The 26,016-nt window shown below is 38.0% G+C and overlaps 1 protein-coding gene and 1 long non-coding RNA gene across 8 annotated transcripts; one reads left to right on the top strand and one right to left on the bottom strand.

Moving 5' to 3' along the window:
- Nucleotides 1–455: 455 nt before the first annotated feature.
- On the bottom strand, nucleotides 456–25,620 carry LOC127561146 (integrin alpha-D-like). 7 transcript variants are annotated; one of them, XM_051996438.1, is made up of 30 exons: nucleotides 25,504–25,618; nucleotides 18,204–18,309; nucleotides 17,557–17,660; nucleotides 16,884–16,954; nucleotides 16,369–16,483; nucleotides 15,504–15,634; nucleotides 15,179–15,324; nucleotides 14,541–14,694; nucleotides 14,199–14,352; nucleotides 13,370–13,443; nucleotides 13,080–13,203; nucleotides 12,767–12,909; nucleotides 12,389–12,529; nucleotides 11,915–12,124; nucleotides 11,023–11,153; nucleotides 10,750–10,907; nucleotides 10,491–10,645; nucleotides 10,036–10,167; nucleotides 8,858–8,931; nucleotides 6,968–7,109; nucleotides 6,739–6,855; nucleotides 5,011–5,090; nucleotides 4,494–4,577; nucleotides 2,735–2,813; nucleotides 2,445–2,552; nucleotides 2,193–2,270; nucleotides 1,820–1,933; nucleotides 1,593–1,694; nucleotides 1,069–1,179; nucleotides 456–844 (listed from the first exon to the last, which is right to left on the bottom strand). In XM_051996438.1, the coding sequence occupies exons 1-30, from the start codon at nucleotides 25,532–25,534 to the stop codon at nucleotides 737–739; spliced, it is 3,477 nt and encodes a 1,158-aa protein (XP_051852398.1). In that variant the 5' UTR covers nucleotides 25,535–25,618; the 3' UTR covers nucleotides 456–736. The 7 variants fall into 7 exon arrangements, 6 of the variants coding, with proteins under 6 accessions (XP_051852398.1, XP_051852405.1, XP_051852373.1 ...); XM_051996445.1 differs by having other exon boundaries at nucleotides 14,199–14,349; XR_007953474.1 differs by having other exon boundaries at nucleotides 745–844; nucleotides 1,583–1,694; nucleotides 25,504–25,620.
- Nucleotides 12,076–14,369, top strand: LOC127561188 (uncharacterized). The gene is made up of 4 exons (XR_007953478.1): nucleotides 12,076–12,161; nucleotides 12,752–12,844; nucleotides 13,069–13,233; nucleotides 14,289–14,369. It is a non-coding gene; the product is annotated as an uncharacterized LOC127561188 (long non-coding RNA).
- Nucleotides 25,621–26,016: the final 396 nt, after the last annotated feature.

Below are 26,016 nucleotides of genomic sequence, written 5' to 3'. Positions count from 1 at the left end.
GAAAATGAACTCCTTCCAGAATGAGTTAAGCCTTAACTCCCAAACATTCTATTCTCTCTTAAATGAATAAAGCACTTATTAAACATTTACTATGTTCAAAGCTCTGTTACAAGCATTGGGGATACAAATAGAAAAGTAAGACAATCCCTGCTGTTAAAGAGCCCACATTCTAATGGAGAAGATGAACTATATGGAAGATTTTAGCTACAAATCAGATGGGAAGATCCCATGGTCATTAGAGTGCAGTGGCAAAGCAGACTTTTTAAACTATCTCACACATTTCCAATCTCAATGATATAATAGCAGTATAGTTTATGTGAAAGAGGCTATTTAATAGATTAGAGTTTCTTATGTATTTCTAATTATACAGAGAATCCATTTTATTGATACAAGCAAAATTGCACACTCCTACTATAAGATATTTCGCACATGAAAAGAAAACATAACAGAAAGCATATATTTCACATTCTCATTTAATATGGCAAATAGTAATGTGGTATGAGCAAACATGGAAGCTGGCAGCTATTTGCATACAGGGAGTTTCACACATGTGTTTCCTCCTTTGTAAAAATTGATACACATATAAAATGCAAAATTTTCATTACTAATTAGGGAAATCGATAGCATATGACAGGAAAACAAAATTATTCTTCATCTTTGACATCATTTCTGAGTTTATCCAAATGAGAGTATAATTGTATACATAGCACTCCTGAGTGATTGGTAGAAGAAACAGTTATTTTGGTGTAGGCAAATCATCTGTGAAGGAGTCCTCATTGCTGAATTGGATACTCTGGATGTTTTTCTCTATCATTTCTTTGTAGTGACGTTTGAAGAAGCCAAGCTGGGGGAGGGAAAGAGACATAGAGAGAAACAGAATAATCAGGACATCATGGAAAAAAGGGAAAAGTGGGTAACTGCAGAAATGTTGGGAAGTGGAGAAAAGATGGTGACAAGGAAAAAGTAAAGGTGAAGAAAAAAGAAGTTGGAAAGAAAGGATAGATGAAAGGTGGAAACAGGGATCCTTGCCAGAAAAGATATATAACATGGGGTACAGTGGAGTCTTACCTTGAAGAGCCCAACTGTTATGAGCACCAGCAGGAGAAGTCCCCCCACTGTACTGCCAGCAATAAGAAGGATGGGAATGTGAATTTCATATTGCTCCAGGACTGTTTCTGTCTAAATTCATGGAAGAACCCATCAAAAGAGATCAGATATCTTGCTGGTAAAACTTATCAGTACCACAGACATTCTAACTTTTCCTTTCTCACCACCCTTAATAATTACCCCAAGCAGGGAAAATTCTCCAGGCTTCATCTATCCTACTATCATCTGATAGATTAGACATTTACATGTGTCACTATAGCACTATTCAATCCTTTTTTTTTTTTTTTTTTTTTTTTTTTTTTTTGCTGAGGCAATTAGGTTGAGTGACTTGTCCAGCCAGGAAGTGTTAAGTGTCTGAGACCAAAGTTGAATTCAGGTCCTCCTGAATTCAGGGCTGGTGCTGTATTCACTGTGCCACCTAGCTGCCCCAGTACTGTTTAATCTTCTATCAAGAACAGAGTCACCATTGCCTTACCTACACATACCTGGGATTTCAAAAAGGCCTCCTGTCCTTGAAGTTGGTAATATATTGATTCATTAAAAATGATTTCAGCTGAGCTTCTGACTATCAGCTTCTTCTGCAGTGTCTGCCAAAGAGAGGTTAGAATTACTGATTCTTTGGGCAATTACAAAGCATAGGAAATGTGCCTGATTCTAAGGTGGGAAGAACAACTAGCTTTGAATAAAAATTTCACATCTAATCTCTACTTACTTGGCTGACCCAGCCAAAACTGAGATTGCCTTTGAGAGTGAAGTCAAGTTGTTCTTGGACACCAAAAGAAGAGATATCACATCTAATTTTGAGACAAACTGCAATGGAACAGTCCTGGAAAAGAGGAAGTAAGCAAGGTTGGGGGTGATCATCTTAAGGATAGATAACAAGAAATAAAGAAAACACAAATTTGTCTGATTTGAGGTGTGGTGAGTGTTTGCAGGCCAATAGTGTATTACTATGTACTGTCATAGTGACATGACTCTAACACTGAAATTAAGAAATCCAATTGTTACTTTACCTTGCCTCCCCCCACCTCAATCTCCACAATGGGCAGCTGGTTCTGGGGGCAGGTACTAGAATTAAACCTTACCAGCACAGGGCTTGTCTGAATTTGGGTCTGGAAGTCAAAATAACTGGGGAGACTCCTTTCTGAGACACACGAAATCTTCTGGAGGGAGAGAACAAGAATGAGCAAGGAAGAAAGGGGAAAGCAGGGGCCGGGGAAGGAGGGAGAGGAAGGGAGGGAAGGAGAGTAAGAATATAATGGAAACTTGGTTGGTTTGAGGGCAAAATATTATTCTGAGATAGGAGGTAAGAACTCCTTGAGTCAATGTTAGGGCACCTGGGGGGAGTTGACTGTAGTCACATTCCATACAATCATCTTATTTAGTTCCACAGGAACCCAAAAGTTAATGCTGCTTGGCAGATTCTGCTTACTCAGGTTGTTCACCTGCCAAAAGAAGAAATAAAATTCTATATGTAGTAGATTTTCGTTCCTTCATTCCAAATCCTTCTTCCATCTCAGTCCTGCCCAGAGCCACTTGGCTACTCTTTCCCTATTTTTCCCCACTGTCTCCTGGTCTTTATTACTCTCCTACCAGAACCCAGAATCTGTATTCCCCATCCTCTCACTTGGTATTTGTGCTTGACCTCTTGGCTTTTCTTCTCCTCAGAAGCAGAGAAATTTAAGTACTTAGTAGATTCTTCCTTGCTGGAGAAAGAAGAACTACTGGTGAAAAGCAGATCTTGGGGAAGACCTCAGTTGTTCCCCTGATTTAGCATGGATTAACATACAGTCGTACAGGGTCTAAATTGTTGGTTGTACACAAAGAAAACATTCAAAATGTGTTCATGCCAATATGGAGCAGGAGTGCCATTACAAATAAGAATGGACATTTTATACATCATACTCAGGTTTGCAAAGCATTTTGCTACATTGTCTCTTCTGTCTCCCCAATGATTCTGTGAAATAGATACTAAAGAAATCATTATCCCCATTTTACAAATGAGGAAATTTAGACTAACATAGATTAAGTAATTTACCCATAGCTAGTTGTACCCAATGAAGGATTCTAATACAAAATTTCCTGGCAGATTTGAAGTTCAGCATTTTATCATCCATTATAACATTCTGACTCTCATAGGAATAGGTAATTGTAGGCTGTGAGTATTTAAGGGCAGTAGGTAGGTCTGAGTACTTAATGAGAGTTTTGAACAAGCATGAAACATGGGCATAGATTGTAAGTAGTGCAACTGAAGAGGGACACCATTGTTGTGTAAAATAATCCTTTTACTGGTATATTCATAGAAATAATGTAGATGTGAATCAGCATTCAATATGAAGCCTAAAATCTTAGAATATCAGAGCTGGAAAAGATCTTGGAGATCATTTTAATCCAACCTTTTCATTATGTGGCTGAGGAATTTGAATTTTAGAGTGTGGAGGAACTTGCCAGTGCTCCCAGATAGATGATTAACCTAGATCAACCTTACAGACAAGCTCAAAAAATGTTTTTGTGGTTGTTGAGTTGTGTACAATTCTTCATGATCTTATTTGGAGTTTTCTTGGCAAAGCTATTGGAGTGGTTTGCCATTTCCCTCTCCAGTTCATTTTACAGATGAGGAAATTGAGGCAAATAGGGTTAAATGACTTGCTCAGAATCATATAGCTAGTAAGTAAATCTGAAACTAGATCTGAACTCAGTCTTCCTGAGGTTTTTTTTTTTTTAATCAAATGTATCACCTTGGTGTCCCACTTAGCTATATGGACTGCAAAAATCCTGCAATTTTGTTTTCAGCTAACACAGACTTCTTTACCCTGCATTCTACCCTGTCCAAAACTAAACAGACAAATAAACAGAAAAATAAACAGATGAGAAATCTTCTTAGTTTCCTGCCTTCCTGAAATAGATTGGCCAGTACCAGCCTATGTGTATATTGACCCATCTCTGATCTAGTATCTTGGTTTTAAAAATAGTTTTCCTTTCAACTCTTTCTGGGTTTTCAGCTCCTTTCAAAGTCTTTTTGTCACTCCATTTCCCTCTGGAAGATTAGTCTCAGAACCAGTTAGTCACAGCTGTTTGGTATAATCTATCCCAGTTCTGAGGCTTTGACTTATTTTTTAATGACCTTTCTGATAGTACTAACACCTCCTTCTGCTTGCTCCTTAGTTTCATTCCTCTGTGTGGCTTCAGACCACATCCTACTTGGGGCTGTGAATGTTTCACATCAGATAGTTCAGAAAAGTCCTGATCATAAAAGTGTAAATTACTTTGAGATTTAGACTACAAGTACAAAAGAACAGTGGTTTCATGCCAAAAGAAGGCTATGAGTATAAAGTATGAGTCAATGCTAAGGCACGTGTCTTGCCAGCAGCCAAGAAAACTGATACCTGCTGATCACCAAGTAGATAGCATACTTCACCGGTACTTCCAGCTGGAATGTGGTTTTGTTGGATTTAGGTGTGTTATTTTCGCTGGAGTAAAAGAGAAGGCAGGTCATTCCAGCAAATGAATATTCCCCTTTGCAAATATCCCCTTATTCCTTCAGTTCCAAATTATTTTGTATTAACTTATCTTTATATATATATCACTTATCTTTATATCTATCTATCTATATCTATATCTATCTATCTATCTATCTATCTATATATCACTTATCTTTATATATATATATATATATATATATATATATAGTTTCACCCCAATAGAATATAAATTCCTTGAAGGAAAGGTCTATTAAAATTTTTTTATATTACTAGCACTTAGCACAGTATCTGGTACCTAATATGTGCCTAATAAATACTTCTTAAATTGAATGGAAACATCTGGGGAGGGACTTCAGAAGTGGAGTGATTTGGAGATAAAGATGAACTGGGAGGGACGAAATTACATACATTTTGGACTCACCTGCTCACTTTAGTTTTCATGAGCATCTTGTCTCCAAGAGTGGCAGTGGGAGAAATATCAAATGTTGCTACAAAAGTGACCTAATGGAGGAAGGAACAGGAAATCACAAAAAATATAAATTCTTCGTATCCTTTGTTTCTTTGAATCCCCCATAGATACCTAGCAAACTAAGCACCTAACAAGTGCTTATTTCAGATTTATTCAACTGAAATGCAGTAACAATTAAATTTGTGAGTATGCTCCTATTGATCTCTCCCCTACAGTTTCCTGAATAAGGTGAATTGTCCTAGACTGAGTTCTCATTTACTCACTGGCTTTGTTTAGTGGAACATTGCAGTGAGTGTTACTGACCTGATGCTATTGTTAATAAGGTTCCATATCTTGAGCTGGCCTTTGGGCTTGGCTTTTAAAAGGAGATGAGGACCCAGCAGAAGGAGAATCAAAAAGATCAGAAAAAAGAAAGATCCTACTAAGAGAAAAGACACTGGAATCTTCAGAGAGGTCCTTTGAAGGAGTTGTTAGAAAGGAAAGAAATACATAAATAGACACAGTCTGCACATGGAACTGCCAAGAAACTAATATTTTTACTTGGTCTTTACAGGAAATTTTGTACATTTAAGATCTGGCACTAGACAATAACTTGGAAAGAAACAAAATAGAGATGTTAAATATCAGCTCTGAAGAGAGGTCCACAAAACTAAAACATGAGAATTGGCAAAGCAGGGCATTTGTTCTGAAGAACAATTCAGTCTAGTCTGTCCTTGATCCTATGAGTCAGGTGGGCTATAGATCCAGAGGGCAAATCAGGTACCTATCAGAGGAAAGTGTTGCTAGAAGCTAAAGAATGTCCATGATTATAAAGGAGGATTAAGGTATATAAATTCATGTTATACTTTTTTTTCCCCTGAGGCAATTGGGGTTAAGTGGCTTGACCAGGGTCACACAGCTAGAAAGTGCTAAGTGTCTGAGGTCAGATTTGGACTCAGGTTCTCCTGACTTCAGGACTGGTTCTCTATCCACTGTGCTACTTAGCTGCCCCATTACATTTTGTATGTGTGTGTGTTTGGGATTAAATAAAATCTATCTTGCATTTGATATTCTGAGCCCAATTCCCAGTATTCCTGGGTGAGGTCAAAGTGAATTAGATCATTGTTATTGAGAGGGGCACCAAGGTAAACATTGTTTTTGGGACTAGGGACCAAACTTGTGTTATAATTACAAAGTAAAGCTTTATGTAATGAAAACGTTTCCCAGTCCCAGCTGATAGCTGTAGTTGATTTCATGTAACATCCTATAAAATATAATTCCCTTGTAAAACAATATGTATTGTTTCCTGGAGGTCACTATAAAGCTTTATGTGATTACATAGTTTTATGTGATGAGCCTGTTGTAAAATCACATTTACATTTAAAAGAAACTAGAGGGATAAGAATTATTTTGTGATATGAAGAATTGCTCTTAATTTACCTAATTTTTTAAGTGTGGATTTTCTGAAGATTGGGCAAATATTAAATAAACATTAATTATTAAATTGAGTTATTAATTAATTTTAATTTGGTTTATCTATAAAAGTAGGGTTCTATATAAGAAAAAAGAAACAAAGATGAGAAAAAAGCAGAGGATAATGAACTAAGAGGAAGAGAAAATAAGGAAGGAGAAAAAAGGAACAAAAAGAGAAAGCGTGAGAGAGACAGAGAAATAGAGAATCGAATAGTAGGAGATATTAACCTTAGCTCCTTCTTGGAAGATGGGGTGATTGATGCTACAGCCAGTACTCTTCAGGGCCTTGTTCTCAGGCATTGCTGCCTCACATGCAATACGTCCAGATTGCTGAGGGTGCCAATTCTGGTGTAAGAGACAAAAAAGAGGCAACTAGAAGATAATACAGTGAGACAAGGAAACTTGGGGGAAGGAGAAAGGCATTAGGAAGAAACTATCACACTAATGTGGTATTTACCTGAGTTACAGACACTTTTCGATAGGACAGTCCTGGGGGATATAAGAAGGTAACCATGGTCCTGTAAGAATCTTCCCCCTGATTTGTCACCGTCACTGTCACATTCAACTCCAGATTACTCCCAACCACCAAGGTCTGTAAACTATAGGGAAAAAGGGTTAGGATTAGGGGTCATGGTTAAGTTTGGGGGCTGATTTCTGAAGAAGAACAATGGAAATAAGGAGGCAGGACCTGTGAGTGTGTGAGTGTGTGTGTGTGTGTGTGTGTGTAAGTGTGTGTGTGTGTGTGTAGCCTCCTTGTTATTCCTCATATAGGGCACTCTGTCTCTCTATTCCAGGCATTTTCATTGGTTGTTCCCCATGCCTAGAACTCCTCTTCTCATTTCTGCCTCCTGGCTTCTGACTTATACATGGTTCCCCCCATTAGATCGTGAACTCTTCTGAGAGCAGGGACTTTTCTTTTTGCCTTTCTTTCCCTGGCATACGAGAAGTACTTAAATGCTTCTTGCTTTAACTTGAGAAAAAGAAATTTAGAATTTGTAGGAAGAACCAGAGGCTGGCTGGTAGTTATTGGTATTTTGGTTCCTTGAGAGTGATATCAGAATTGTAATGTCTGATTTCTGCATGTAAGAGAAGATCCCAGATAGATATTCAAGAGAAAAAGAACCTTAAGACAGTTGTCTTCATCATGACCATTCAAGAAATAACAATATAAATGCCCCAAAGAAGCAAAACTCTGAAATCTGTAATGTTCAGATAAGCCTTGATCTTAGTGCAAGAGGCATGAGAGCTACCATGAGTCTGGTAAAAGAAAGAATGTCTATTTTCCAGTCCTTCTTAGCCCTTGTATACCTTATTGTAATTACACCATTACAGCATACTGAATATGTGTAAACTAGAGAACCATTGTCTCATCCATTCCACTGAGTTAACACCTTGTTGTAAGTATCCTTATTTCAAGCATAACACAGGTGGTCACACCCTACTTGACTTCTCAAGCAGGATGAGATGCGCTCAAGGGAGGTGGGGAGCCAAACCAGACATTGTCAGCAGGTTCCCTCTGGGCTAAAGAGTCTTATACCTCACCCAGAGTTCCTCCACTATCTGTGGTCCTCTACAGAAATCCTTAAAAAAAATTTAGACCATTAAAAATAATGAGTTTAGAAAAAGTATCCTGGCAAAATGAAAAAAAAAAAAAAGAATCAGATGGCAAAATGTCAGAAAATTATATACTGAAATGATATCAATAGTTGCATCAGAAACACAATGAGAAATCCCTCAAGATAAGATGTCAGGACATTTTCCTGGATCCTGCAACATTTGGCAGAGGTGAATTTAAGAGAATACATAAGATATGTCCAAGGTATATGCAGTTCTTTCTGCAGCCTTGGCTCGCGCTTCTGACAGTCATCTCAGCATGGTAAGAACCAATTTAGAAACTCTGATCTAGAAGTTTGGACAGAAATGCTTTATAGAAACTGATTCAATGCAACCTCTTCAAGGTTCCTGGCAACGGTAACTGCCTTCGTCATTGAGAAACACAATAAAAACAATAATAGACATATTGAAGTAATTAAAGGAAAAAGTTAAATCAGGAAAAATATAACAAAAAGGGGAAAACTGGGTGCACTAAAGACATATTGAGACAAGGTATGACAAAATAATATCAATAATAAGGGTTAGCATTTATCTCATTTTAAAAGTTGAAAAACAGTTTAGAGATTAGTGACAAAAATAGGAAATGAACAAGAATTGGTCATTGGCAAAAGCAGAATAAATTAAAAGATAATAGTAGCAGGCACAGTTGAAATAGAAGAATTGGAAAAAGGTTGGAAAATAATGGAGATTACAGTGGAAGGATTGGAGGACAGATAAAAAATATTTCACTTACCCAGAGAAATTAAAGGTAATGTCAAGGTCATCCTCACAGAAGTGATCTGTTCCACAGTTCTTCTCAAAGGGGAACTGCAAAGAAAATGCCTTCATAATCTCTTTATATTCAACATTTGAATCTTGATCTCCATTTTTTTTTCATTAACCACTCCAGAGCCTAGAAATTCTGGCTATGTCAATGAACAAATATGTATTGAATACCTATTATATGGTTTATACTGAGGGAAACTTAAAGAGAAATTAGGACAAGCTGAACAGTAATTAGGAATTCTGATGCCTGGGAAAAATTCAGGAGAAGTTTTAACTTCAGGAAGAACATACGTGGTGGTGAAAGGTGGCAGGAAATGGAATTAGAAAAAAAGAGGGTCTATTGAACCCATAGTGTAGTAGCACTGAGTGACTCAGCAGAGCAGTGTATTTGTATGTGTGTTAACTGAAAAAAGTCTCCAAAGTGGGTATATTGAGGAGTTCCACCAAGCCACCTCTTGTGATGCCTTCCTACAGAACTGGAATTGGGAAGAGGAGAAGGAGATGGGAGGTGGGAAATGTGGCAATAGAATGGTAGTGGGGCAGGACTTTCATGGCATTTCATTGTAGAGGGTCTGCAGAAGACTATGAAGTTCTGAGCCAGTTAGCCATGGAAGAAAAACTAGGACAGCAGAATATGAAGAAACATCTACCACAGGATGTTAGCAGACTGGTACAATGCCCCATTAATTTATCCTTAGTCATAATTTCAATGACAAAATCTTTTCCCTAAATATAATTGGAAGAAAAGACTGACAGAGATTTAAAAAACTAGAGAAGTAATTTAAGTAATTTGGTACTTATGTGCAACAGTATATTAGAGAAGGGAGAAATCAATTTAGGCTATAATTGAGAGGGGAAAACAGTCTTGATCTGAGCTAGAGCTTGAAGAATTGATAGGATTTAGACAGAGAGGTTAGGAAGCGCATACCAGGAAAAAAGCATAAAATGGCACATAAAGGACAAGATTGACAGATCAGCCTACCGTAGAGAATAACAGGAATAAATCTGTATGTGTAGGATGGAGAACAGATTATGGAAGACCTTAAATAACAGGAAGAGAAACTTTGGGTTGATTTAGTAGGTAGGCAAAAATGAACCATTGTAGATGCTTGAGAGGAAGAATAGCATATATTATTAAAGACTCACATGGGAGGTAAAGAGGTCCTGGGAACCCACTTGTAGAACAGGTCTGAGGTTCTCAGATGAAAGGATATGTTGTCCCACCAGAGAGAAGTTGAGGCGAAGACTGATTGGGTTCACTGAGTCCTCCACACAATACTGATAAAGAATGAACATCAATGAAATGAGGTACAGTGGCCCTCTGTCTATTGATCTTTCCTTTGACCTCATCCTCTTTTCAGACTGAGTCATGGTCCCCATTTCATTTTTTCTTATGTACATCGGACCATCACCTCTGATTTTCTAAGTTTTTAACCTTTTTTGGGTGACAAATATTCTGCTCTTTTATCCCCTAATCTCCATCTTTTACCACCTTCACCTACCCTCCAACCAGAGCACGAGTGTTTTGCTCCTCAAATGTGCTTTCTTCAGTCAACAGTTCCCTTTCCTTCCAAAATCCAGACATTCTAGTCTACACTTACTGGTAACAACAGTTTCACATTCTCACAGTAATTCCCTAGACCCAGAGTTTTAATTCTATTTAATGTCCAGTTCTTTGTTTCAGCAAATATGGCACGAGGACTCAGCCGCCCAGCATCCAGAGCAAGGTCATAAGCCACAGAGCTAGAGACATCACCTGGAAGTGAAATCGAGAAATAGAAATGACCAGCCTGAAACTCCTCAGTCTAGATAAGGATTCGAGTAAAGGGGGATTGCTAGGTCTGTTGGTAAAAGACTCACCCAGATGGTCTGGAGTACTTTTAGAAATAGTAAAGCAGATTATAGCAGTTCCTGCTTCTTTGTTGATGGCCTTTTGTCCCCAACACTCAAATACAGATCTTGCTAACTCTGGAGGTGTGAATGTTATTGATACTTCAACTCTCAGTATTGGACATGTCCTGTGGGATATAAGTCAGAGAAACAGAATGCATGAGTTCTGGCAGCAGAGTAAAGTGTTCAGAAGCATATATTGGTGACTAGGAGATAGAAGGGAAGGTGTGGGGCTTTTCTCACCTGAGCAGCAACACATGTTCCTGGGCTCCCACTGCCACATCCACAAGTCCATCCTGAGTGAGGTCTTGTCCCCCACTCAGTGACTGTCCAAAATATTGAAGTGTGGGGGAAAGGTGGGAGCCACTAATTCTCTGGGAGTAAAATTGAAATAGGATGAGTTCATGGGACCTTCAGTGGCTCTCTATAATGTAGTTTCAAGTTACTTTTCCAGACTCATTTCACATTCTTTTTTTTCCCCCATTCTTCATTACAACTAAATTGGACTATTAGCAATTCTCTTAACTTGATATGTTATTTCTGTTTCTGCTCATATACATAGGCTCTTCTCTATTTCCTTCTCTAATTCCTACAGCTGAAAGTGGCCTAATTATCAAAAATGTCTAGATCATGTAATACACATATCTAGTCTTAGATATTGTATTCCTAGTCTTAGAATGTAAACTCCTTAAGGGAACAAACTATGCCATTTTTAATGTAATCCCAGCACCTAGCACAGTTCCTTCAATATAACAGGGAATTAATAATTATTTACTTAACTGAATTATATTACATTCATACCAAAAGAGAATTGACTTTTTCCCAATAGAATGTAAGTTCTTTAAAGGGCAGGACTTATTCAATTTTTTTTTCATAATTGTTACTTTATCACTTAAGATAGTTCACAACATATAGATCATAACATATTTCACTAAGCACATATAGTAGATACACAAGACATGTTTGTTGAATCAGATTGAATTAATGATGCCTCTAATCAAATGCCCCAGAGTTTTGGCCCATTTTGCTGGATATTTTGATCAGTGACTTGGATGATGGCATAAATGAAGGTTACTAGCTAGTCTCAGAAGTCCCTCCCAACTTGGATGATGTATATCTGGGAATAATGCCTTACCTGGCTATAGGAAGGCTTGAAACCAGATCCAGACACACCATGAAACAGATAGATGGCTCCTTGGTTTTCTTCCTCCCCGGGTGCACCCACTACTACATCTGTTATTTTGTCCCCATTTGTGTCCCCTGCTATTGCCAGTGCTGCTCCAAAACGGCCAAAAGGATACCCCTGCTGCCCATGGAGAACAACTTCACAGTTCCATTTGGCCCTCTGGAAAAGAAATAATGTGAGAGGTTCTGATAATCAGGTAATTCCTTTTTTCCCCCTGAGGCAATTGGGGTTAAGTGACTTCCCCAGGGTCACCCAGTTAGGAAGTGTTCAGTGTCTGAGGCTGATTTGAACCCAGGTCCTCTTGACTTTAGGGCTAGTGTTTTACCCACTGCACCACCTAGCTGTACCTAATGAGGTAATTCTTGAAACCATGTACATTACATACTCAAGAACTGAACTATAGTGCCCTAGCAACTGCTTTACCTGCTGAGAAAAGGGACAAATGTACACCTGGCCTCCTCGGTTTTGTTCATAATAATAAGGGGCTCCAATGAGGATCAGATCCGTGTTGTTGTCACTGTTCACATCAATGGGACATAGGGTTGCTCCAAAATAGGATCCTACCTGAAATGACAAATTCTGAGGTCATATTGCCCTTTCTCTTCCAAAGAAAAGAGCCACTATGATCGTTCTATACGTCCAGATTCAAAAGCCTTTTTTCTTAGAACTTCAAAGTCCACTTAATTCTCAGAAAACACATATATACACATACTCACACCCATAATTCATCTTTGGCTCTCCCTCTCTCTAATCTCTCTGTCTCCTCCCTTTGTTCCTTCCTCACAGCTCCAGGCTCTTTACCTGTGTCCCTTTGACTTCAGCCTCCTGCTCCCAGGTGCCACCAACATTGGTGAAGACTACAACCTTTCCTGTGTGCTGGTATCTAGGGGCCCCCAGGACAAGTTTCTGAACTCCATTCCAAATGGCTACCATAGCAGAATAACCTGAAGAGATAAAGCCTCTGTGGTTCTCCATAGTTGGATGCCTTTTGTCTTCTGTTCTCCTGATGGGGTTGGGGGGAGGATATCCAGAGAAGCAGTTCTTTCCCCAAACACATCTTCCTTCCCTATGCTCCCCATTCTCTCTCTTTTTTTCCTTCACAGTTTTTCCTTACCCAGATAAGCATCATGCATGTCTTCTTTGGATGGCTTGATAAAGACAGAACCTTGATTTGGGGAGTATAAGAAGACACCTCCAGACCAGCCAAAACTCCCCACAGCTCCTAGGACTGGCCCCATCTGAGAGCAGAAAAATTGTTAAATCTAGAGGTATTGAAATAATGGAAATACCCCATCCCTCAAAGAAGCACTTTCATAGCCATGTATATATGTGCTCTTACTTGCTTGTAATCCTCCCTTCCCCATCTCTACCACATAACCCTTATTTAGTAGGGGACTCACTTACAGATGTAAGGACAGCACTGAAGCCTGCCTGAGACATTTCATGTTGGAAGGAGATACTGCTTCTAGATTCAGTTCCTGTGAGAATATAACATACACACACACTATATATAAAAAGAAATATATATATATATATATATATATACATATATATATATATATATATATGTAAAGAAAGAGAGAAAGAGAGAGAGAGAGACTGGAAACATATTAAAAAAACTATAGAGATTAAAAATGAGTGGGGAGAGCAAGCTTTGAGGCTGATAGCTGGTATTTCATTCTCAGAAAAAAAGTTGTGAATGCTATTTCCAACTTAGCAGAGGAGCTCAGGCTATGACAAGAAATGTGTCAAGGCTAGGGAATTGACACTGGAGCAATCAATAAACATGTATTAGGTACCAATTAAATTCCAGAAACTGTACTAGGTTTTGGGGCTACAAAGACAGAAATCAAACTTTGCCATCGAGTAACTTATACCAAATTAACAGAAGACAGTGATTGGTGGAGAGCCACTGGTGCATGGAAGGCTCAGAAAAGGTTTCTTGTGCGTTATGGTATCTGAGCTGAAATTTGAAGGAAACTAGGGATTCTGAGAAGCAGAAATGAGGAGGGAGTACATTCCAGGGATGGTAAAAGTATACAACAGGTCATTGTATTATCATGTGAGGAACATCAAGAAGGCCACTTTGGCTGGACCACAAAGGTGGGGATGTGGTATGTAATATACCTGGAAAAGCAGGGTTGAGGGAGGTGGAAAAGTTTTAAGTGTCAAACAGGAAAACAGAATTTGGAGTCAGGATTGGGATCACCAGTTAGCTAGGATTACAACCTACCCTCAATAGAAAAGATCTTCTCTTGAAGCTGTTCCTGTATGTTCTTAAGAGTACCGAAGTTATTCACCCGGAACACATGCTCATCTGCAGGTTTTGATCCAATTATGTTCAGTTCCTCCCGGGCTTTGACATGTTCAAAAGCATCTCCCACCTGCTATCAGCAAACAGTAGCAGAGTCTGATGAGGATAGCCCCTCTTAGGAAGGATTGCTGTCTTTCATGAAGATGCAAGGATAGCAATTTCTGGGACCAAAGGTAAGGGGAAGATGTACCTCTCTCTAAAAGGGGAATGAGTATCCTGCTTTGGGGAAAAGCAGTAAGTGGGGAAAAACAGGGCACATACCCCAATTGCATATCGGATAATTCCTGCCTGGTCTGCTTGGGGGATGACATCTTCATACTGTAGCTCATCTTTGTATTTCTCTCCATCCGTGATTACAATGAGGATCTTAGTGGCATTCTTCCGAGCTCCATTCCAGCTTTGAAACAATTCAGTTCTACCCAAGAAAAAGAAAGGGACAAACCCTTTTGGAGGCTTTTTTTCCTACTAAAAAAAGCATGACTTTTGTTGGGAAGAAAGTCACAGAGTAACAGTTGATTCTGGGGAGGGGCACCAGAATTATTGGTTCAAGGATGGCAGGAAAGGTAGTGAGAAAATGACTATTATTACTTTCTTATTGCCCAAGGTCTGTGTTCAAAGCTGAATCCTAGTTATTGGGATTAGTTGTGGTTCAGCTCCTCCTGAATCATAGAAAAGTAAACTACTTCAAGGTAGTGATTAGGAAGACTTGGGAGAACATAGCAGATAAAGTTGCCTCAGTTGTTACCTTTACTATTTCCCAACCCTATTCTTTCTTACAGGGAAGATGATGAGACTGATAGAACAATATTGACTTTGAGTTTAGGAAGGGACTGAAGCAGTCAGTGGGCCACTGAGATTCAAGTGGTTCAAGTGAAAAGACTATGTAAGGAGGGGCTTACACTACTTTTCTGATGGCTGTGGCAGTGTAAGTCAAACCCTTCAGCTGCGAAATTGGATCCACAAGGTGTCCCCAGTTGGTGCTCTTTTGGAAGTCAGCAAAAGTAAAATGTGTTTTAAGTAGGTTTGAATACTGCATCAATGAGAACTGGAAAAATCAAGAGAAAGCTGTTGGAAAAGTAGTTTCCACTGCTCTCCAATCCAAGCTCAGAAGGTGATTCATCCACCCTCCATCCAACCATTCCCATAGTTAAAATGAAATTTAGCTGCCATGCCACCTGTGATCCATAGGTAGTAGAAACTAGACTTTTTCCTCCCAGTCTTTACCTGTGTGTTGGTTTCTTTGAACTGGTCAATTACAGCTCTGACAAAACTCTTCATTTGCTGAAACTCATCGGAATTAATGCTGGCAGAGCCATCAATCAAAAAGACAATGTCATTTTCTTGCTTTGGACACTCTGTGAATATGAAAAGAGAGAGACATAAAAGTCATGAATTGATCAATGAAGTCTCCTGATAGAAATTTTCTTTCCAAATAGAATCATAGTAGTCTTTGAGAAGGAAAAGACCTTAGAGGTAATTTAGACCGACGTCCTACACCCTGCAGGAATCTCCTCCTTATCTTTGTATATAACTAGTTCTTGAACTCTTCAAATCATAGGTAGCTCCCTAGAGTAAGGAATTTTCAACAATGGCCAAACAAGACTTTATCCTTGAGAATAGATACTTCTACTCAAGTGGAAAGATTCCCATTCCTTTCCCTCATCTCTGCTTCCTCATACTATATCAGAACTCCTCCATCATGATATCAGAATATTAGATTCTCTTCCACTTCAGTAAAAAGTATGAACTTGGGCTTTAACACAGGACTTTATGAGCCTCTGTCAGGATTTTCAGAGGAGGGTTTGATGCATCCTAGGGTAGTCAGACTTCAATCCTTGTGACCTAGTTCTCTCTGCTAATATGTATCTATCACATATTCGAATACAGAATACATAAATGGGTTTGTCTATTACATATACAGTGACCCTAGATCTCTAATTTTCCATAATGGTCCCCATTTCAAGAAAAGGTAGTTATAATTAGCTATTAGAGACAGACTATCTTTGGTTAGGAGACATGTTCCACTTTTTGGTTTGGGAAAAATGTAATCATCATGCATGGAAATATGGTCATCTTTTCTGTGACTTACCCTGTAGAGTTTCTGGAATTGTCTTACATTGTTGTACCTTTGAATCCAGCACAAAACAGAAACCTTTCATGTATATATTCTTCCCACAGGTTTGATGTACTGTAGGTCCACAGACCTGGGGAGAAGATGGATTTGAGGGGAAGATACCGACCTTTGGTACCAAGGACTTCCACCTAAACTCTAGCAAGAAGCCTTTTCCAGGCCTCCTTAATTTTAGTGCTTTCCCTCTGAGATCCTCTCTACATGTGTTTGAACATAGTTATTGTTGTCTCCCTTATTAGACTGTGAACACCTTGAGAGGAAGGACTTCTCCCCCCCCCCCCCCTTAGTATTCCTAGGGGAATACTTAGCACAGTACTTGGTATATAGTAAGCACTTAATAAATGCTTGTTGATTTGATTCTTTTCCCCATTTACCAACTTCTTCCACATCCAGATATTGTATCCTTTGATTCCTCACTCCTCCCTAGAGGCTCCTATAGAGCCCTAGTTGCTTTGTGATCTAGGTGAACTTACCAGTAGTTGTGAGGAGTTTGTACCAGTAGCCAGAGAGAGTCCAAGGGACATGTTCACTGCCTCCTGGGGGACTGGGGAAATACAGACATGAATGACTCAGATAGACATAGTCACATATATAATCAGGGTATAAGGGCTTTTAAGAGGATGAAACACTTCAATTTAAGGAGGAAAGTAGGGGACAATAGGGTTAACATTTCATCCATGAGTGAGGGCAGCATAAGGTATCCAGCCCTGGGCCTTAGGATTCACGAACTAGGTCACTTTGTGGGGAATTAGATTTCTTTTTAGAATCAATTTGAGTAGCTTGTCCCTGGCCCCTTTAATTTTTATTATTTTTTGGTCTTTCCTGAGCTAATCTATACCGAGTGTCTCCAAGTCCCTGACCCAACTTAGCTTGTTGGGTATTGCCCCAGGTAATCAATCAACTAATAAGCATCTCTTAAGTATCCACTTAAGTATACTACATATGGAGAGGGCAATATCCTCATTGCTTCAAAAGTAAGAGAGATTCACCCAAATACTTGGTAACTCCCCAAAGTCAGCAAAAAGCCATCACTTAGGTATCTGGAAGAGAAAACTGAAAATGGGTTATTGATAGGGCAGGGAACTAACAAACACCAGATGGCGATGAAAGAGGTGAGAATTAAAAACAAAGGTGATAGGTACTTACTCTGTAAAGGGATGGGTAGACAACTTCTAGTATCATATTTACACTCATAGAGTCTCCCGGTTTGTTTGGCAGAAACCCTTACCAATGGAGCTCCCACCATGAGCCTGGGGGCATAGAGGGAAAATTGGTATGTAAAAAGAGATTGGAAGGAAAAAGATAAAATATCATTAAAAGACAAATGTTGAAAATATTAGCACTCATGTAGTAAGATAAGTATGAGAGTTCGTGACATTTTCTTAGGGAGAGTCTGTGTAAGAACTGAGCTGAAACAAAAAAAAGGAAGTAGGTTGGTATAATTGTTCCTTTTTTCCCATGCATTATTCTTTTAGCTTCTGGGAGAGCTGCCAGTAGGGGCAAAGCTTGACTTTCAGGTCCAACTTGTGACATTCCCACCTCCCCCACTTCTACTTATCCTTCTAATTAACCCTTCAGAATACCACATAGAGGTGTTCTGAAATGATGGTGTTGAGTATTTGAGAATATTTTCACATTCTCAACACAGGATAGTCATGAGGTATCCCTGGTAGAAGGAGCAAAATGGTGCTCCTGTGTTGTTATCCCACTCTCAGCTCTGCTCACGGGGACTTGAGCTAAGAAAACCAGGAAAGGAAAAAGCTTCCACAAGTATATTATCCAGCAGTACTTACCGAGAGTCTTTAAACTGGACTACACTCTGCCCAAAACTAGCTACATTCTTCTGGAAGATAATGGGATGTTTGATGTCCAGGTTGAATCCATGAGAAGAGGCTAGGACTGGGAATAAACACACATACATACACACATCTAAGGCCCAGAGATAAGTTACTAGCCTAAAGTCACACTGAGGATTAGAATCAAAAGTGGGATTTGAATTATAGGTCTTATGATTCCAATAGGCAACTAGTTGGTGCAGTGGATAGTGTTCTGGGTCAGGAGTCAGAAAGACTCATTTTCCTGAGTTCAAATATAGCCTTAAATACTTATTAGTTCTGTGACCCTAAATAAGCCATGTAACCCTGTTTGACTCAGCTTTCTTATGTAATAAAATGAGCTGGAGAAAGAAATGGTAAATCAATCTGTTATCTTTTAAGAAAACTCCAAACGGGGTTACAAAGAGTTGAATACAAATGAAAATAACTAAAGATCAACAACTTATGACTCCAAAACCACTATTCATTTTATTATAGGTACCATCACCTCTTGATCCAGTAATTCTCCCTTAAAAACTTTTATTTCATCTCAGAATAGAATTTCCTATTTTATGCCAGGACCTCATTTTTCTACAAACTTTGTATTCAGTACCTTAGGCCCATCTATGTGCTTTGGATCCCTATTTACTTAGTTTTTCTAAGGGTAAAAACTCAATCTTGCTTCTTCCCTTGAAACAACAACAACTCTGGGGACAAAGAGGAGACAAAGGGAAGGTTACAGATAGTAACCAAAGTCATGTAATCACAGAATTTTAGAATTGGGCAGGACCTCATATACCAAACAGTTCATTGAATATCTAAAATAAGATCATCCCTACCCCTTCCCTGTCAAACTGACCATTTGATCATTGCTTGACAATTTCTAATGAAGAGGAACTCATTATCCATTTCATTTTTGCACAACTCTTAACTGTTGGAAACATTTTTAAATTTTTCTTTCTTTTTTATTATTTTATTTTTCCCTAGTTATGTGTAAAGCAATCTTTTTGATGATGTAAAACAATTTTAACGATTAAAAAAAAAAAAACTTTTCCCTCTGTCTTTTCCCCTCCCTTTTTTCCCCTCTCATTGAGAAGACAAGCAATATATTTTCATGTTAGTCAAATTGTAAAACAACACACACACACACACACACACACACACACACACACACACATACACCCCCTATCCAAGACTAATAAAGTAAAAAAAGTATATTTCAATTTGCATTCAGACTCCATCAGTTGCTGACAATGGCTGTCATTCAGTTGATCATCATATAATATTGTTGTTTCTGTGTTTCCGTCACAATTATATACTACAGCTTGTTCAGCTGTTCCTCAATTGATGGGTATCCCTTTCAATTTCCAAATCTTTGTCACCATGGAAAGAGCCATTATAAATATTTTTTCTTTTTTTAAAAAAAATTGCTTCGGGATAAAGTCCTAGTAGTGATATTGCTGAATTAAAGGGCATGCATGGTTTTAAAGACATTTGGCCATAGTCCCAGATTGTTCTACATAGTGATCGAATTAGTCCATAACTCTACCAACAGTACATTATGATCTCAATCTTCCCAAATCTCCTCCAATATTTGTGATTTTTTAAGTCTAATATGTGTGAGGTGGTACCTCAGAGTTATTTTAATTTGCATTTCTCTATTCAATAGTGTAGATCATTTTAATATAATTATATAATTTTATTTATAAATAATTTTTATTATATTATTTATTTTATAATATATAAATATAATTTTATATATAATATATACATAATTTTTATGTATAATTTGTTTTATATAATTATAGATGACTCTGATTACTTCATCTGAGAACTACTTATTCATATCCTTTGACCATTTATCAACTGGGGAATAGCTCTAATTTTTATAAATTGAATCAATTCTCTATACATTCGAGAAATGAGGACATCATTGAAGAAATTTGCTGTAAATTTTTTTCTCTCCATCCTATTTTCCCTGCTGTTTATCCTACTTTCATTCTCTCCTTTCACCTTCTCCTTCAAAAGTGTTTTGCTTCTGTCTGCTGCTTACAATAATTTAAGCATTCTCCTTTCTAATAGCTAGCTCTTTGATTTCTCTTATCCCTTTCCACTCCTATTTTTCTGTAGAGTAAGATAGATTCCTATATTCAACTGATTGAATGTTATTTCCTCTTTGAGCTAGTTCCAATAAGAGTAAGGTTCAAGTGTTTCCTCACTTCCCTCGTCTCTCCACTGTAGAAACTTTTTTTTTTTTTTAATGAGATAATTTACCCCATTCTAACTCTCCCTTTCCCTTTTTCTCAATGCATTTCTTTCTTACCTGTTAACTTAAATATTTTAGGTATCATTCCACCATTTTCAACTTATACCCATATCTTTTATTTATGTCAGATACTGCTAACTGCCCAAAAAAGGAGAAAATTCTTAGGAGTTATAAGTGTCATCTTCCCATGAAAGAATAAACCTAATTGAATCCCTTGTGATTTCTTTTTTCTGTTAACTTTTTATGTTTCTCTTGAGTCTTGTATTTGAAAGTCAAACTTTCTATTCAGCTCTGGTCTTTTCATCAGAAATGATTGAAAGCCTTCTATTTCATTAAATATCTATTTTTCTCTCTGAAGTATTATATTCAATTTTGCTCAGTAGATGATTTTTTAGTTGTAGTTCTAGTTCCTTTCTCCTCTGGAATATCCCAAACTAAGTCCTCCAAATCTTTCATGTAGAAGGAGCTGAATCTTGTATTATTCTGTGACCCCATGATATTAGAATTATTTCTTTCTGGTTGTTTGCAATATTTTCTCCTTGACTTGGGAGCTCTAGAATTTGGTTATTATATTCCTGGGAGTTTGCATTTTAGGATCTCTTTCAGAAGGTGATTGATGGATTTTTTTCAGTTTCTATTTTACCTTCTGGCCCTAGGATATTAGGGTAGTTTTCCTTGATAATTTCTTGATGGATGATATCTAAGCTCTCTTTTTGCTTTTATGGTTTTTAGGTAGTCCAATACTTTAAAAGTCATCTCTCTTTGATTTATTTTCCAAGTCACTTGTTTTTCCAGTGAACATTTTCACATTTTGTTCTAATTTTTTTTCTTTTGATGCTTTATTTATTTAGTTATTTTTAGTGGTCTCATGGTCATTAAGCACTACTGAACCAATATTAATTTTTAAGGAATTGTTTTCTCCCATGAGCTTTTGTACCTCCTTTTTCATTTGGAAAATTATACTTTTTAAGGAGTTCTCTTCAATAGAGTTTTGTCATGACAGGAAAAGCAGCCCACAGTGGAGACTAAAGGCATTTGGGAGAAAGATACTTGAGACAATGGTATAATAAACTTTACTCTGGTGTGTGCCTCAACTATTTACATCTCTGTCTAAGTAACCAGGATCCAGGGCTTAATCATTTACATCTCAGTAGATCTTATTTGGCTATAGGAACTTCAAAGAGTGTACTTTGTATCAAATCTATAAGCATTTGAGGTATGTATATTTGTCTCTCTGATCAATAAACTTTGGAGAGTTCTAACCAAATTCTTTTGCCTGGCCCCTGCATATTTTCACATCCTTAATTCACTACAGGAGCTGAACTCCAACATGGAACTGTGACCAGCATCACCTGTTCCCCTTTGGCCATAAGATCTGCTGTGTAAGTACTTGTCCTTGCCCTGGGACTGTGAACTGATCCACAAAATGGCAATGCAACAGAGTCATGCACTCAATGCCAGCAAAAGGACCCTTATAAATCCTTTCTGGACAGTTGCCTAACTCCCTTACTATCTGTGGACAGAGAGGCTGGAAGCTGCCATGGCCAATTTGGTTGTCCCCAACATCTGTTGCTATCTTGTTGGGACTTTGCCTGCTATGGCACTCTCACCCCAGGCCAACAGATTTTTTTTGCCAATCTTCTAAGTTTTGGGGGGCTGGAAAATCATTTCACTCCATCTGTTTGTGAGTTCTACTGCTCCAAAATTCATTTTGAAGGATTATTTAGTTATTTGGAAGAGAAATTGGGAGAATCAAAGAAAAGCCTGCTTTTTCTTCACCATCTTGGTTCCTGGGAAATATTTTTTGACATTGAGACTCAATTTGTCTTTTTATATTTTCCTAGGAAGCATTTAATAAAGGCTTTTCCTCCCTGCTGAGGCAATTGGGGTTAAGTGACTTACCCAGGGTCACACAGATAGGAAATGTTAAGTGTCTGAGACCAAATTTGAACTCAGGTTTTCCTGACTTCAGGGCTGGTGCTCTATCCACTGCCATCTAGCTGCCCCTTTTTGTTCATTCATTCATTCATTCAATGCTTCTATTTCTGCCCTCCCTCTGGCGCCAAACCAAACAAGGCTGATAATCCCTTTTCTACATTCCAGTCTTTAAACTACTTGGAGACAACTATCATTCCCCTCTGTATCTTCTCATCTAAAGGTAAGTTCCCTCACCCAGTCTTCATATGACATGGATTCAGTACTTTTAACTGTCTTTTTTTTTTTTCTTCTCTGGATGCTCATTTTTGTTCTTCTTGAATGGTAGCACCAAAACCTGAACATGATGCTCTTGATTAAGTCTGATCAGGGCAGAGTATGGAAAGATAATCATTTCCTTATTCCTGGAAGCTCTGCCTGTGATCAAATTAATTCTTTTGGTCAGCATCCCAGAGTGCAGTCATTCAATGCTAAATGCCCCTGAATGACCAAACTATATTGGGAATTTCAAACAAAATAGAAAACATAATCCTTGATCCTTTGTCAGAAAAAAAAAGTTAGATCAACTCAGTGATTAGTAAATAAACTGAGACATTTATTCAGGGTTGAGGAATTGCTAGTCAGGAAAGCAATCTTCTTTATTCAGACAGAGATGCCTGAAGAAGAAGGGAGAAGGAGGTTCTTATAATGCATAGTTGTGGGAAAAGCAGAAGGGCATATAGTACAAAGAACAGCAAAACTGTAGGAAGGGAGTATTAAAGGTTTTGAGGGATTATAAGAAATGTCTTTGAAATTATCTCTGCCCAGGAACAAGGATAGTTAGAAACTGCTGTTTAGAGCAGAGTAGGGGGCCCAGTTTCTCCCACAGCTTGACATCTTCAATACATTATAATATAATAGGAGAAATAAGATATGCATATATAAAAACATATATGCAACATATATATGTGCATGTATATATACACATGCATGTACACAATAACACACATATCATATATATATGTGTATGTATGTATGTATGTATGTATATTGTGGCTGAGCTGTTTTTTAGTCATATCAGAGAGTTCATGATCTCATTTGCAGTTTTCTTGACAAAAATTCTGGAGTTGTTTGCCATTGCCTTCCCAACTCATTTTTACAGGTAAGACAAATAGGGTTAAATGACTTGCCAGGATCACCCAGCTAGTATCTGAGACCAATTTTGAACTCAGAACGATGAGTCTTCCTGACTCCAGACCTGTTACTCTATCCACTGCACCACCTAACAGATATATGTGTGTCTTTGTACATATGTATGAATATATTATACACATATGCATATATAATTATACACACACATACATATATATGCCATTATGACTAAAGCTTTCTTAGAAATTATTCTTCCTTAGGATTTTCCAAATAAACAAAATACAAAAGAAAAAGAAACCCTAATGTATCACATGTGTCACAAAATGATACTTATTCTCTAGATATTAAAAAAAACCAAATATTCATTTGTATATTCAAATTCAAAATTATAGAATGCTCCAATACGTTTATTTTTCCACACCTCCGAGGTCATTGACTTAGGAACATCTGAGAAGGCATCTCCTTGTACCAATACAGTTTTTAACTTCAGAGTTTTGGCTAAAGTTTTGAAAACTAAGGTCAAGTATAGGTCAAGTAAAAAGTATTGATTCTGATTGTAGCTTCAGAAACTGGAGCAGAAGAATCATTGTCTCTTGGGGTGGAAGACTTTAGAGTTCATCTAGTCCTGGCTCAATTCCATTTTGCATATATTAATATATATTTGAATATGTACTTGTTGTCTTCCCCTTGACCTCCATCAAAAAGTAAGACCCTTTTCCCTTAGTGTAAGAAAGTTAACTTTAATAACAAGAACCATAAGGAAGCTGGGGAGAACAAGGACAAGCTTAAGCAGAAAAAGGGGAAGCTGGGAATGGGCCATCTGAAGCTGGTGGTCAGTACTCTGGGGGCGCACCACTACTGTGACCAGGCTCTCTGTCTTCCAACCCCTATGAGTTTGTGCTTTCTTCCTTGTTAGAACAAGTTCTTCTCTTAACTTTCACCCCTATACTGTCAGGGAAGTTCAGGTCTTAATGGGTAGTGACTTTTGGTAAGTGGAGAACAGTGACCACTTTTTTTTTTTTGGGGGGGGGGGGATATTAAGTGACTTGCCCAGGGTCTCACAGCTAAGAGATGTTAAGAGTCTAAGACTAGATTTGAACTCAGGTCCTCCTGACTTCAGGGCTGGTGCTTTATCCACTTCACCACCTAGCTACCCCCTTTTATCTTTCCATTTTCTTTTCCTCTAACATATGTTAACCATCTCCTAGGAGTAATGCACTATCCATGGCTAGATACCAAGATATTGAAAAATATATAGTTTTTGCTATAATAGAATTTATAGTCTAGTAGGGAGAGATCTGGATAAATGTAATGTGAATTGGAATATGAGTCCATTATATTCCAAATTTACATTTACGATTTACAAAAGTATTTTCCTCACAACAACACTAGTACAGAGGTAGAGCAAGCATTCTTATTCCCATTTTACATATAAGGAAATTAGGGTTCAGAGAGCTTAAATATCTTGCTTAGAATCACATAGTTGCAAAGATTAGTGAGAATTAATCGTCTCCTGAGCCCAGTTTAGTGCTCTTTTCTCTTCAACACACTAGTATTTCTTAAAACAAATAGAAAATATGTTCTATGAGCTGATGAGGGAGAAGTTACTTATAAATAGGGATCAGGAGAAACTTTATGGAAATGGTGGCAATTGAGGTAAATTAATGGAGTTCACCATTGTGTCCCATATCTGGTTTGGCTGTAGTTTGTATCCTTTAGTCTTCATCACATCAGTTTTCTTATTTATTCTGCCATCCCTATGCTACTTCTCTATCTCATCTCCATCCCCAAGTCCTACTCTGGTTTTCTTCAATCTTTCTTTCCAAATGATCTTTTTTTCCTTCTCAGACCTCCAATGTATAGACTGCTAGAGGGGTATTCCTTTGCTCTTTCTACCCAATCACCTCACCTCCCTTCCCAACTCTAAGGGAAAGGATCTCCACTCACCTGTGATCAGGAACACAGCACCAGCTGCCATACCGGAGTGATTTTTGAGCTGCCTCCAAAGAACCAAATAGTGCAGGGTAAAATGAGATAGGGGAAGGAGAGGAACAGAAGCAGACTGCTGATAAGGATTTTATGGGGTTAGCGCAATAAGTTGCCCAGCACTGAAAATGGGGGTGGAGAATTTCAGTTAATCATAGAACAGAAGAAGCAGGCAAAAGGAGCACAGTTTGCAACCAATCAACTGCCCTCTCCTACAACACTCTTGGCTTCTTTCCAGAACCCCAGCACCTCGTTTTTCTTTCATTCTTTCTAACAGGACCCACCTTTTGATCAGGACTCAGGTGAGGTTGTGAGCAAAACTTGTTTAAAGGAGGAAACAGAGGGAAAGACACAACTTATTTTTTTTAATAGAGATGAGAGGTTTGACATGATTCTAATTCCATTAAAAATATGGCTCATGTTTTGTTCATATAAAAGTATATGAACATATGGCTCTTTGATGCTTTTTGATTT

Source organism: Antechinus flavipes, chromosome 1 (genome assembly GCF_016432865.1).
Source record: "Antechinus flavipes isolate AdamAnt ecotype Samford, QLD, Australia chromosome 1, AdamAnt_v2, whole genome shotgun sequence".
In the NCBI taxonomy this organism is placed as follows: Eukaryota; Metazoa; Chordata; class Mammalia; order Dasyuromorphia; family Dasyuridae; genus Antechinus; species Antechinus flavipes.
This window is presented reverse-complemented; position numbering and strand designations above follow the sequence as displayed.